We start from the raw sequence: 13796 nt of genomic DNA, 5'->3' as shown, positions 1-13796 counted from the left end.
ATAGATGAGGTGAATATGATAGTAACTGGTTTTCGGTTCTCGGATATTGAGCGGGTAAAAATTCAAGCTGGGGATACCTGAATCATCGTTGCGTAACCAAATGACTTCGGATGTTGAGTCCCAGTCATAAGGTTGCGGGAGATGTTATTCAGAGTAGACAGCGAGCCCTGCAAGAGGAATTTCACTAACGAATTGAGGATACCATCAAATATCTGGAAAGTTTCAAAGCGCCGAGGACACTTTTACTCAGTGTATCTTCGCTATGAGAGTGTCGTTTTTCACTTGTCACGGGCCACTCCCAAAGGCTCTTCCTTCTGTTCATCCTATGACAGGCACGATGGAGACTAGCAATGCCAACGAATAGACTAGACGTGCAGGGGTTAGCGATATGCAACAAATCCCGTGTGTCATTAAGGTTCACCATTCAGCTGTGTGCAGAAGGAATATTAACGGGAGTTAACATCAACTAGTACTAGCTATAATAAGACCAAGAGCAACTCGAAAGCTGCAAGGGTTAGCGACGTGCAACAGATATCATTTAGGGTTTTAGGTGAGGGTTGGTGGCGTGAGCTTGAGTTTAAGTTGAAGAGAGCAATCATCGTCAAAATGAGACTAACAACTATTTAAAAGACTGCTGGGGTGTTGAGATGTGCAACAAACAGCATTCAGTCAAAGCTAAAATAAGACTAAGGACCAACCCCTACTAGAATGAGAATAATAATGACTATAAGCTTGCAAGGGTTGTCGAGGTATGTGCCATATGACATGTCAAAGCCCAAAACTTCAACATCACATCACGATGACGATGATGTCATGGGCCAGCACTACCCCAAGAAAAACACGTGTACATGAATAAATACACTCTATATAGCCCCTTAGCTCTGACGAATGAGAAAGAGTTTATGCCGACCTTAATGATTGTCACCCAAAGGGAAGCAATTTGGGTATTGCTAGGCTAGTATGCAGATAAAGACAAGGTGGATACTCTCCAAAAAATCGAATGCAAGTTCCACCTCTTCTGTATTCGACTGCATTTCAATATTTCTTACTTCAATTCCCACGATAGTTCATTTCAAGATAGGCCATATGCGTAGGACATGATTCCAGATTGATTGAAGATCTCAAGATCGTGCAGTCGTGCTCTGCAATTCGATTTGATCACTGTCACACTAATGAGATAGAATTGATAACTCTGCTCCTACCTCGATTTCATAGCATAGCCAGGTGATTTGAACGTTTGTAATTTACACCAGATGGTAGAGTATTTTGAGGTCACGTACTCTTGGTTGGATAGTATCAAGCGGCAATCCTATTCGAACCTTCAAAGATTATCTTTAGACAAAGGGGGGAAATAAATAGGGCTGAATTTTTGATACCAGTATACTTATAGCTGGAATCTGACCAGTAGTACAGGACATTTTCTCTTTCGCGGCCGGCCGGACCTTTCGGGCGAAGAACGTGTTATTGCTTCAAAGCCGGGCAAAATAATTGTACGCAGAGTAAAACCATGAGGAACATGTAGAGCATTTTGTGCTTGCAGAATTTTCAAATCTGACAACCGCCATATACGTAGACAAAGCTCTCCTTTCATGGCACTTCCTTGCGTATCTAGAAAGGGTGGTGATTCTTGGTGTATCATGCTAGAAGTAACCCTTTTCGAATCCTGTTCAAAAATTACATCTGATAGACCATTGTGCAAGAACCCTGAGTGGCTACTTTTCACTCGAACAATAAGAACATTGAGCTTGAGAGTATACTATATGGAAGTAAGACTTTAATACTGTAGAACGTTGAGAATTCATTGTGTTGAATTCAATGAATTCCAAGGACGTGAAATTCTTATCACGGTGAAATAATAAAATACTCGCTTATGTGAGCGCTTCAACACGCTATCGCGTTACGTCGCGTCCCCAAAACTAGTGGAAGTTCCCCCCCGCCAAAATCTCGAATACAGTATACACAAATTCGAGTTTCGCATCACAATATTTCTGTGTTTCTGCCCCAACTAATACTTCAATCACTCATTGCGCACATATTTGAGAGAGCAAAATCCTACATTCTAGCTTTTCGAGACAAATAAAATACAGAAGTCGAGGCGATAAGATTCTTTGGCACATAAACCCTCGAATTATCACAGACAAGACGCACGGGACGACACGAGACGAATCGAACGAATAGCAACCCTGTAATATTAGCTGTCATCCAAATACAATGGCGAGACTAAACAACACACTTATTGTCTACAAACGTAAACCTTACAAACCGGTTCCGAGTTTGGTTGCCGCACACCGACGAAATACGCTCGAGTCAAAGAAGGGGAACGGAACGGAGAGTGGTGGAGTTGCAAAAAAGGGCAAACAAGCTACCACACTGGGAGAGAGTTCTGTTCAAAAGCCCCCTGGAACGGTCAATCAATTGAACAACATGGTTGGTCCGAGGGCACCGGTTGCGCAGATGATTGCGAGCACGGCAGATGGAGAAAATAATGGGAGTTCGACACAGCAGGTGATGACTGGACCCAAAGCTCATGTGGAGGAAAGAGCGGTTGGCGAAGGCGATGGCCAGAAGGACAAAGAGTATAACGGAGCTGGAGCTCAGAACAAGCCGCAGCAAGAAGTGGCACTTCCGAATTTACCGCAGTCTCGAGGGCCATCAACGCCGGCTAAGAAAGCAATTGTGAAAAAGAATGCCGAGTTACGAAACTCACGACTTCGTCAAGAGAAAAGAACGCCGCTCAGTAGATTAAAAAATGCACAACAACCAAGTCCAGTCACTAAAGCAGGATTGACGGAGGATCTAACAACAGTGAAAGATACTCCTCGCGGCGGAGGAAGTCGAAAAAAGTTGGCTAGTGCAATGCTAACATCCGACAAAGAAGCTGAAATTGTAGCTTCAAGAAAGAATCCAAAGCCAAGCGGCAATCCAAGTGGCAACCCAAAAACGTTGGCCAGGGACCTCGCTCCAGGCGAAGAAGCTAAGGAAGCCGCTTCTGCAGTCGAACAAGCCAATGAACCCTCTCCGGTAGTCGAAGAAGCCAATGAACCCGCCTCTATAGTTGAAGAAGCCAATGAACCCGCCTCTGTACTCGAAGAAGCCAACGAACCCGCCTCTGTACTCGAAGAAGCTAAGAAGCCTGCTCCTATCGAACGAGCCAATGAACCCTCTCCGGTAGTCGAAGAAGCCAAGGAACCTGCTGCTATCGAACAAGCCGATGAACCATCTCCGGTAGTCGAAGAAGCCAAGGGACTCGCTTCTATAGTCGAACAGACCGAAGATGAGAATGATTCCGAAGAAGAAAATGTGACCGAAACTATAGCTAAAATCTCCTATCAACCGGATATAGTGCATCAATCTCGAATGGATGGCGAGAATAATGAGCAATGGCTTATAGAGTGGAAAGGATATCCAAAACAAAAAGATTGGACTTGGGAGTCAGTTGAGATGTTGAGGGAGGATTGCCCAGAATGGGTCGAGGAAAAGGAGGATGGTTCGTTGAATGGAGACGCTGATGTTTACGAGGTCGAGGCAATTCTGGACAAGCGGAAGGTTAGGGGCAAGGTTCAATATCGTGTGAAGTGGGAAGGCTGGGAAGCTAATTACAATACATGGGAACCTGCGGAAATGCTGGAATGTGATGTCCCGTACATGGTGGAGGATTTTGAAAAGGAGCCCGAGAAGACCGAGAAGAAACGAAGTGCAGGAAAAGCAGATATGGATTCAGAGCTACCTGTCGCAAGGAAAAGAGGCCGACCTAGAAAGTGAGGGACACTTGACTTTGTATTCAGATTTTATGAAAGATCTTTCAGCGTGTGAATTGATTGGTAAATCGATGGGTCATTTTCAGTTGGAGTTTATAGGACAACGATCACTCTGAGTAGAGTTTACAGAGGAGATGAGATGCAAAATACCCAAGCGAGATTTTTCGGGTTTGCGTTTGTTTTGTCTAGGTATCTTATGTTTTGTTGTTGGCTATAATGCATACAGATCGTCTATGAAGCTTCTCACTTGCTTTCCGTTGATTCAAAATATAAATCACTCCCATTTACAATTCTTTCTATATATGTTTGATAACCATCAATGTTGAAAGGCTTTACAAATGAGAATTGGCTCATGGTTAGCTCCTTTAGCGAGAGCCAATAACTTCTCAAGGGGTCGATGACGCGAATAATTATTGGTCGCAATATGCTCTAGAAGCCTAAATTTCTTTATCCATAGTCACTACTGCATTCGTTTCTCTGTTACTTCCTACTCACGCATCATCATCAAGAAATCGCTCAACATTAACAATCTTGCCCCATGCAACTGATCTTAGAGACTCCTGTTTAAATAAAAACCTCTGCAACACATTGTTCAAATTAGATGAGAATAATCTGCCCACGTTTAGAGTATCCCAAGGTCCTAGATGTCCTAGTTTCTCTATCTACCTGATTAGAATTATACACTCACAAGATATAACGCAATTTGTCGATTCTGTTTACTTATGCGTTGTAAACAAGCCGATCTGGTGATGGTGGATGCGTATCTAGAACTTCGGCCCTAGTATCACACATCAAGTCAATTCCTCAAGGAACGAGGACATCAAGTACGAACATCCACCGCATATAGCCGAACTACCTAGCATTAGTCTAGCTATTCGTAGGAGAAAAGGCAGGCGGGATTTGATCATTCAAATCTCTATTGAAATCTTCTGAATTAATTTGATTAAAAATCAATCACAAATGATTTATAAAAACTCAGTAAAATTAGAGATACATAAGCTTCTTATTATTTAAATCATATCTGAAAGTTTTATTTCATAAAATATGTAAGAGTAGTCATCGACTTGTAAAGAAAGACATTATAGAAATGATTATATCCCGCCTGTTTTTCCTCCTACGAATAGAAGAGTATAGCTTGTGGATATATATAATGCCTCAGACACCTAGCTACTACACACAAGTATCGGCTTTTCTACAGAGGTAACCTCCGGGTCTTTCGACTATTTACGCGTCCTTTATAATTGAGTGATATAATAATATTAATTTCACACTCTCATATCTAAGATAATATTGGGGACTTAGATATCACTTATCTTGTTACTACATACTACAGTAACATTACCATGTCACAGAAAGTGCCCATTAGGGATCCCCATCTACAAGTCCAAAGTTGGACGCGATGCAAGCTTCCAATCCATGTGCCCTTGCCGGAAAGTGTATCGAAAAATCGTATTGAAGATCTTCCAGAAATCTGGCATGAATCATTGACCGGTCTCATGAACGCTCCGGGCTTCTTGAATTTCAAGTGTGCTCGAAATACTGTGAATCTCCAAGAAGTGCTTTTTGCAATCGGTTAGTATTCAGCTTCTTGATTCTTAATGAATATCCGATATGATTCTTATCTAATCTGGTCTTGATGCAGAATGGGAGGATGATGCCTCGTTCAAAGCGTTTCTGGAAATCTCCTGCTTATCCGCTATATCTATGAGGATTTGGGATTCATGACTCACATATCCCCAATGCTATGGTTTCCCTCTCCCCCTCCTTCGATATGTGTACATTCAGCCCGGGAGCCCGGGTGACGGTATTTACCTATAGCTTTGCGTATCCAGCTACTGAACAAAACCGGCATGACATGATGCATGCGCAAGGACTTCGCGTTAGCAGAAGAATTGGGAAGCTGGGGATCCACTGTCAACGTGCGTGGAATCGAGAGCCGCAGCTAGGAGATGTTGGGCGATTGGTGGAAAACGGAGTGGTGTGACAGGTTTGGCCTAATACAGAGCCACCAGTATACTTTGAAGCTATAGATCAAGATGAGTATTCGGGAGAGAACTTAGGAAAACAGATTAGGAGGATTAACCCTATCGATATGGAGGAGATAACATGGAACGCAGCGAAAGTCGAAGAAAAGGAAGAGGAGGGATGGGGGAAGGAAGAAGATGATGAAAAAGAGGATGATAATGAAGAGTTAAGTACTTGATATGATTAATAAGGTAAGACCAGAAAGACTTTGATGACGCACCCTATTTGGACTTTATAAATCAAGTTCGAATCGTCAACATGTCAGCATTTTCTATGATACATGCGCTCGTTGGTTAATTGAGTCCTGCATTACGATAGATCCGAAACCGTGAGGATCTTACCTTCTAGTATTAGCAGACTATATCGGTAACAAAAGTGAGTAAGCCACTAGATAAATAACAGATTATCAAGTCCTTCTCAGCGGAATCAAAAATGACAATTAACAAATAATTCATGGTATACTAGTGTTAAGATACTACTATACACCATGTAAGATTACACCTCAATAGATTGACCACTCGCTAACACATCAATTTCAAGAAAAAAAAAAAACAAAAAAAAAACAAATCAACCCGTCAATCACTTATTCAGCTCGTGACCATGAGACTTCTGTGGATATTTCTCATCGTGACGAGAATGGATCAAACGAATGTGGTAAATATCAGCTATGTTACTGATGCTAATTTTTCTGCGCCATCTCTCAAGATCGCGATGCTAAAGACCTTCCTCACACTTCCCACATATCCGTTGTATGAACGTAGATAAATGACCTTCAGTCATTAGGCTACAGTAGTACAATACACCAAGCGAGAGAGTTGGTCTCAATATTCAAGGACTGTTTCTTTCTATACCTACATCGCTAGCTCTTTAGACAGAATGCAATGTTGAAAATTAGGACCTACAGCATATGTGCTACGCCACCTCTACTCTCCTCATACCAACATCCGTGACAATAAACACTCAATCCCCCACCCATTATCCCGCACTGGAAATGATTCTGAACAATCCGCTCTACACAATGATAAGCCACCGTGTGAACAGACACTACTCGAATTGCAAGCATTTCCCACTACTAAAACCAAAGCCGTAATGTCTATAGCACATTACTACAGCAAAGAAGATACGATTCTCCGAATTCTCTCTCATATCGAGACCAGGCAACGTCTCATCAATACCCCAAGCCAAGCCGTCCACCAATCAAGGCCCGTTTGTATAACAAACTCAAATCAACAGAAATCTGCCAACCAAGCAAACCAATATAAACGACATTTACACCTCCCCAATTACCTAGCTTCAAAATCCAATCCCAATCCATGGAAAAGATAAACAACTTTACGAAACAGCATGGCCCTTTCCGGTAAACCGTCTGGCAAATTCTTACCTGCTCCAAAATCCTCCCATCAATTTCTACCAGTGTCGCCATGCTGCCACCCGCCAGCCTGAAAATATCAAAAGTACCAGCACTAGTACACGTAGCTGTTGAACAGATTATTAGCTTCGAACACAAAGAACACATGTACATCATCCCGCTCTATAAGCTATGGTTGCTCTGTGGCTACAACCTCAACTTTGGTAACGTACACACTTGCTCCGTTCAGAAATTGGACTACGAATTCCTTTATTTGGGCTTCGGATTTAGATTTAGATTTTGCTTATGCTAGCTGTTGATGCAAAGATAAGCTCAGACATTAAAAGAATTGTATTGTAAAAAAATATCGAAAAGAATATCACAGGAAAGAGGCGAATTATTTTAATGTTTTATATTCAACTCAACAACTATCGACTCTTACATCTCGAACCAAGTACTTCCCAAATGTATTCTCTATCACCTCCTAGTACACAAGAATTACATCCCCCACGTTCACACTCATCATACAGAGACCGATATCATATCCGCCCCCATCATCAGTACCAATACCAAATACTGATAAGCGTTTCCCACCTTCCGCGCGTATGCAGCCAGCCGGAATCCACAATCCCCATACCAATACAGCCAAAGTCCTCCAGTCCAGAAAACGACAAAAAAAGAAGAAAAAAACGCAAGCATACAGCCAGAAATAAACACCACAGAATACAAATCTCCACGAGAAATCAAAAGCAAAAACAAACAAGTCTCTCAATCCCATAGATACAACCCAAAACCCTGTCCATCTATAAACCTTTTCCCTCAAGAGTCAAAATCAACCAGCACCCGCAGTGCATACGCATTTTCAAATCAGAAAATACGAAAAAAAAAAACATAAGGAAAAAAGTGTGAAGGCAGAGAGGTAGATAGCAAGCTATGTGACCAAACCACCGGAAACAAATCCATCATATCATAACACATAGCCGCTCATGAACAAGAAACAGAAAGATGCAATCCGGCTTGCAATCTTTTATCCAAGTACTTCGAGGAAAGAGCCGCAACAAAAAAAACCATCATAACGCGTGGGATTGGATACAAATAATCCAATCCACTAAACTACCAATAATGCAAGCAGAGGAAATGCAAACGCAAACGATTGTACGAATAGTGATACAGAAATCCACCCTCTTACTTTTCCGTCTCTGAAAATGAAGTAAACAGTTGAAACTTTTGTTTCCTTTCGCTTTTGTTTTTGGTGAAGAGAACATAGGAAATCGAGTCGTGACATCATAGATCGTCATAGTGGGGAGCTCTTATAAAGAGCTGAATATTTTTGGCAAGGAAAAAGTGAGTGCCCAAGTGTTGGTGGTAATAGGTAATGTGGTACAAAAATGTACAATTACACAATAGTGTGTATGGTATATGAATCGACATTATACTTTAAAGAGCACAATTTATTTTGGTAAGGTTGTTGGAGGAACGGGGAAAAGGTTATAACTTCCTCTACGCTTACCAGCCGTGGCGGCATTGGTCAATGTGCTAGATCTCGATCTCGATCGTTCTTGAATGGCTTTTTCAGTGATAATCGGTGCAGAAATCTTTCTTCCATGATTGGACATGAAGGACTCGACTGAGGCGGGAGCATATAACTCGCGAGAAAGAGCAGATCTTAGGCGCGGTCTTGGAGGTGAATCGGTAAAGCTCTCGGCCACAGGACTTAGAATACTAGATGCTGCATTGGGAACAACTGTGGAGATTGGAGGGGGAGGTTGAGCGAAACGCTGAGCGTCTTTGGATGACCTACGCGCTTGGTTGGTATGATTTTGCATTCCAGGAACTTCAGAAGGCTGCTCATTGTCGTCAAGTTTTGAACCAGAAACTTTGGCAATAAGCTCTGGATCAGATGTAGTAGTAGCGAGTGCTCCTAGTGTTCTACTATCACGCTTGGGACGAAGAGATGGAACAAGGTCGGGTAAAGAAGAAGCGGATCCGATACTTCTGTGAGCTTTGCTCATGCTTCCTGCTTGGAAGATAAGCAGAGCTGAGTCTTGACTGGATCGATTGTAGAGGCTGCTAATAGTACTGCTTCTGAGGCTATTATGTGAATAAACCGAAGAACGATAAGAATTGGTACTAGAAAGAGCTTCATCTATTGGTGACGCAGGTTGTTCATAAGTATCCATGGGAAATATTGAAGCTGATGAGACCTCATCATTGTGATATGTGTCGAACAAAGCATCTTGTTCGCTTTGTAACGGATATTCGTCGGAAGGAATGAGGAGAGTTGGAGAAAGATTGAAGCCATCTGATTCCTTGAACGAAGATGCGTGAGAATCAGGTCGCATTTGATTGGGGCGGAAGTAATTGGTTGGTGTAGGGAGAAATGATGAAGCGCTCGATAGATTGGATATTGGAGAGAGTGCGGGAAGATCATATGGTGCAGGTACGAGTAGTGATGGACGAAATCGACCTGGCGAGACATCATGTTCGGCCTCTTCTGCTTGAGTGGGCGAAGCAGGTTCTGCTGTGATGACAGGTTTGTTCCCTTGGAATGTTTCATCGAATTCATAATCCCAATCTTCACCACCCTCATCCTCGTAACAAAAATCGATCGCGTCTTCCCAAGAATCAGTAGCCAAGTTAAGCTTAATCGAGCTGCATCTTTTTGAAAATCGAGAGGTATCGATGGACCCAAGTCTTCCTAACACTGGTGGCATGTCAGGCATATCAGGAGCTTGCTCAAGTGCCCTCATCCTCAAACCGGGAACAGATTTCGAAAGTCGTAATTCACCACCGTCGGTGCTTGACTCCCTTGATCGCGTCCTAGTATGTTCGTCCTCTTCGAGAACATCTGCAAGATCGGCACCAAAACTTCCACTTAATGGTGCAGATAAAGGCCATGCTTCCTCGCCAGGTGTAGTGACTGCATGAGACAAATGCTTGATGGATACCTCGGATTCTCTTCTTTCCCATTTAGGGGGTGAAGGATGTGTTTGTGGAGTAAAATCGAATGCAGACTCTTGAAAGTTGGCATTGGCACCAGCCAAAGGTTGACCGAATTCTAGGCCGGCTGAGTTTTCAACATGACTGAAGAAATTTGACGCCGCTCTTGACGATGTTCGAGCAGGTGGATTAACCGAGCAGCGAGGAGATTCAGGAGACCTCATTGGGCGTGCAGGTATCGATCGTAGATTATCATGTGACATCGAGTAATTAATAGGTCTCCATGGCTGATTTTGTGGTGGTGATACGGATGCTCGAAATACGGGCCGTCTTTGCGGGGTAACAGGACACGATGGACTCTTTGGGCTCGTGGGACTTCTAGGCGCGTCAACATCCGGTGCATAATCTATTGCTACTGAGGAGAAATTCTCAAACATCAAATCCCTCGCTCTAATACCCTTAAGATTTCCATTGGTTGGAGCTTGAGATGCTCGGAGAGCTGAAAATTCGGATACCAATCTAGTAGGAGGGATTTCCCTGAGGTTTGGTAATTCATCTTGTTGAGTGTGTGTGATGTGCTGAAAGTTATATGGTCCAGAGATGGTATTCTTTCGAGCACGATAACTAGTAGGAGGTGGGCTGTGGCTAGATGCGTCACTGCGATCCCTATCGGAAGAAGCGCTTGCAAGAGATAATGAGGAGCCTCCCATTGAAGTATGATTACGTCTAAATTTTTTGCTGCTTCGGGAGAATATTGTTTTTCCGAATAGATTTAAACTATCGGGTCTATCTTTCGTCGCCATGCTACTGCCGTTTGATCTACCGGAGGATTTTCGTTGCAATTCGATTCTGTTGGAGGAATCGAGACTGGACTGACGTGAGCGGAAAGAGGAAGCTGATGTGATAGAAGGGGTAGTCGATTTGGCAGCAAACGCTGAGCCCCTCCTCATTTGCTCAGTGTATGCGCGAATACCTTGAGGTGAAGGTGGCCCATCAATGGCTGGCTCGAAGAATTCGACAGACGGATACGTGAGGTGCTTAGAGGTTGGCGGGGTGTTGTCTTTTTTAGACATCTTCCTCTTAGATGAGGGACGGTAGTTGTTAGGAAATGGCGCTGAGCCCATGCCTGCAGATCCTAGACCGAACATATTGAATTGAGAGATGATTGATAGCTGTCAATGAACCTAATCGACGTTCTGTGGGGAGGATATATATCGAACAATGCGCTGACTACAAGGGAATCCCAACCCGATAAATTAAAAGAAATTGTGCTTATGGCTTCTGCTTCAGAAGACGCAATCATCGATATGGGGCTGATGAACAGGCTGTATCGAGGCACGTTGCAGCCACGATGACGCCTTTTTCGTTTCGGTGTTTGTCGATAAAGAAAAAAGTTGAGGACTCTCAAAAGTCAACAATGAGGGCGGCAGCGTCCAACATAAAAGTGATGGATTGAGGATGTCGGAAGACGCTCGGCTGGGGAGATATGGATCAGCGTGTGCCACAAATAAAATAGGCCTGTCAAAGCAAGGGTTCTCCCCTTCAGGGTGTTTGTCAAGAAATATGGAGCAGGAAGCGTTTCTTCTTTAGCGATATAATCCAACGTCAGGGGTACTATCCTCGGAACGTTGAATAGCGTTCTGAAGTCTGTGGAGACAATATAATACCACGAGGAAACTAGTGTGCAATCCCCCATAGGACGTGGATACCATCACAATGCTCGCCTTGAGCTTTTGAGTCGCAGCGTCTGATTCAACACTTGTTAGCATGTGAGTTATGATGTACGATGTATATCATATGTTGAGAGCTCTGCGTCCCCAGCTTTTTTGTTCGCCGTTGCGATTGGATGAATTACAGTATAGAGGTAGCGAGAAGGATATTGAATGGAGAGTAATCTTTTTCGTATCGATCCCCTTGGTGATGCATAATACCAAGGAAGCCGATTTGTCTATTTTCATGCAATAACGGACATGTAAATTACCTTGAATAGTAATAGCGACCCGTAGTTGCAGACAACAAAGTATCAATTGACCAATGATGGAAAAGCGTTTGAAAAAGAATTAAATAGAAAATGGCCCAAAGGAGGAATTACCCAAATTTGAGCAAAGGATTCCAAAAAGATTGCTGGGAGCCTGGGAGTGAAGCTTTAAAGGACTGGGCTGAGTAAGTAAGTAAGTGAGTACAATGCTTTTGCTTGCCATCGTCAGCGTTGATTGACTATGGAGCTGTGCACTACAGTGTTTTGTTGTACGGTAGTTACTGCAGCAATGTTGAACGATGCTGATAAAGATGCGACAATTGTGTTTGCTTGCATCAATACCTACCTATCTTTACCATATTGTGATTTATTGATTTGAATCTCTTATTTCAAATGATTCTCGACCAATCTAAAGGATCTCATCCCAATAGCTGGGTTAACACCCTATCCTTCGCCTCTCGCAGGGTATCGCTTCTGAACAGTGCCATCGCTTGAATCAGACGAGATGAATGAGGCATGAGGCATGAGGCATGAGGCAAGAGGCAAGAGGCAAGAGGCATGAGGCATGAGGCATGAGGCAATTGATTACACTCTGCTAGCTGGCTGCTGCAAAGAGTTTAAGGATTTGTGGGATGGGATGGGATGGGATGGGATGGGATGATTGCTAGGGTTGGAAGTCAAGGTTGACGATATTCAAGGTTGTAAAGGTAGACGGGGGCAGGAAGGCAGAAAGGCAAAATTGAAATTGTTATTTGAAATGTGTGTGAGTTTGCATTATGTTAGCCTGGTTAGTAAGGTGACACTCTAACTCGATCAGGTTTAGTGATCATTCTTAGTCATTTATTTAGCATAGCAAGTACTCGAGTACCTTACTAACAAGTTACCTAGATGCTAATATAGAATCCTTGGAATAATAATAATACCAACCTGGGTGCTAATTAAGAGGTGGAGGGAGATGATAAATTTGACAGAGAAAAAAGAGTTCTGTGTTGTGAATCAATCAAATAGGAAGGATACACAAGTAGAAAGTCAATTTCAATCAATTGGATATTTTGATTGGTCAATTGGTGAACGGAATTTGTTAAATTCAATAAACAAATCCCTAATGTTTGGAATATCTCAATAGTCAAGATTTCATCAAGACTTCATCAAGACTCAATAAGACTTCATCAAGATTCAAGACTCAATAAGACTCCATCAAGACTCTCAATCTCACCAACATGTATGCCTTCTTGGGTTTCACGACCGTCTGCGCTGTGGTTCTCTCGCTCTCGCTCTCGCTCTCGCGCTCTACTGGCCTTCCCCCCCCCTGCTCTTTCCTCTAATAACTTTGGTTCCAGGCTCCATGTCTCCCCAGTAATCGATCCCCACCCTGCACATTACAAATGATCCTAATCCTGTCCTCTTTTCATAACAGGAAGCTCTCAGAAGCACATCAATAATCAAACTTTACTTGCATACCGTATACATGAATGGGAGGAGATCATTTCATTTCTTTAAGGATATCACCGAAGGATGCCCAGATTAGAAAGTCTATTTTGAATTCTATTAGAAATCTTTTGGAATATCAAAATTTAGACAATGTCAAGAGAGTATAGTGTTGTGTAATCAATCAAATGCATTCATCATCATCATCATCATCATCATCATCATCATCATCACCATCATCACCGACCATTATCATCATCGTCTCCCTGGATAACCAGAAACGAGAAGCCAGAACCATCCATAGACTAGAATGGATATC

The 13796-nt window shown here is 42.8% G+C and overlaps 3 protein-coding genes across 3 annotated transcripts; 2 read left to right on the top strand and 1 right to left on the bottom strand.

Annotated features, from left to right (window-relative positions):
* Nucleotides 1-2211: 2211 nt before the first annotated feature.
* On the top strand, nt 2212-3762 carry EAF01_007091 (uncharacterized protein; the record flags this gene model as incomplete). The annotated part of the gene is made up of 1 exon (XM_038915345.1): nt 2212-3762. One exon carries the CDS (start codon nt 2212-2214, stop codon nt 3760-3762), a length of 1551 nt encoding a protein of 516 aa, XP_038768983.1.
* A 1339-nt stretch (nt 3763-5101) lies between these two features.
* EAF01_007090 (uncharacterized protein) lies at nt 5102-5335 on the top strand (the record flags this gene model as incomplete). The annotated part of the gene is made up of 1 exon (XM_038915344.1): nt 5102-5335. One exon carries the CDS (start codon nt 5102-5104, stop codon nt 5333-5335), a length of 234 nt encoding a protein of 77 aa, XP_038768982.1.
* Nucleotides 5336-8582: 3247 nt separating this feature from the next.
* EAF01_007089 (uncharacterized protein) lies at nt 8583-11219 on the bottom strand (the record flags this gene model as incomplete). Its single annotated transcript, XM_038915343.1, has 1 exon — nt 8583-11219. One exon carries the CDS (start codon nt 11217-11219, stop codon nt 8583-8585), a length of 2637 nt encoding a protein of 878 aa, XP_038768981.1.
* Between the last annotated feature and the right edge of the window lie 2577 nt (nt 11220-13796).

Source organism: Botrytis porri, assembly GCF_014898465.1.
Source record: "Botrytis porri strain MUCL 3234 chromosome Unknown BPOR_009, whole genome shotgun sequence".
Taxonomy (NCBI): Eukaryota; Fungi; Ascomycota; class Leotiomycetes; order Helotiales; family Sclerotiniaceae; genus Botrytis; species Botrytis porri.
This window is presented reverse-complemented; position numbering and strand designations above follow the sequence as displayed.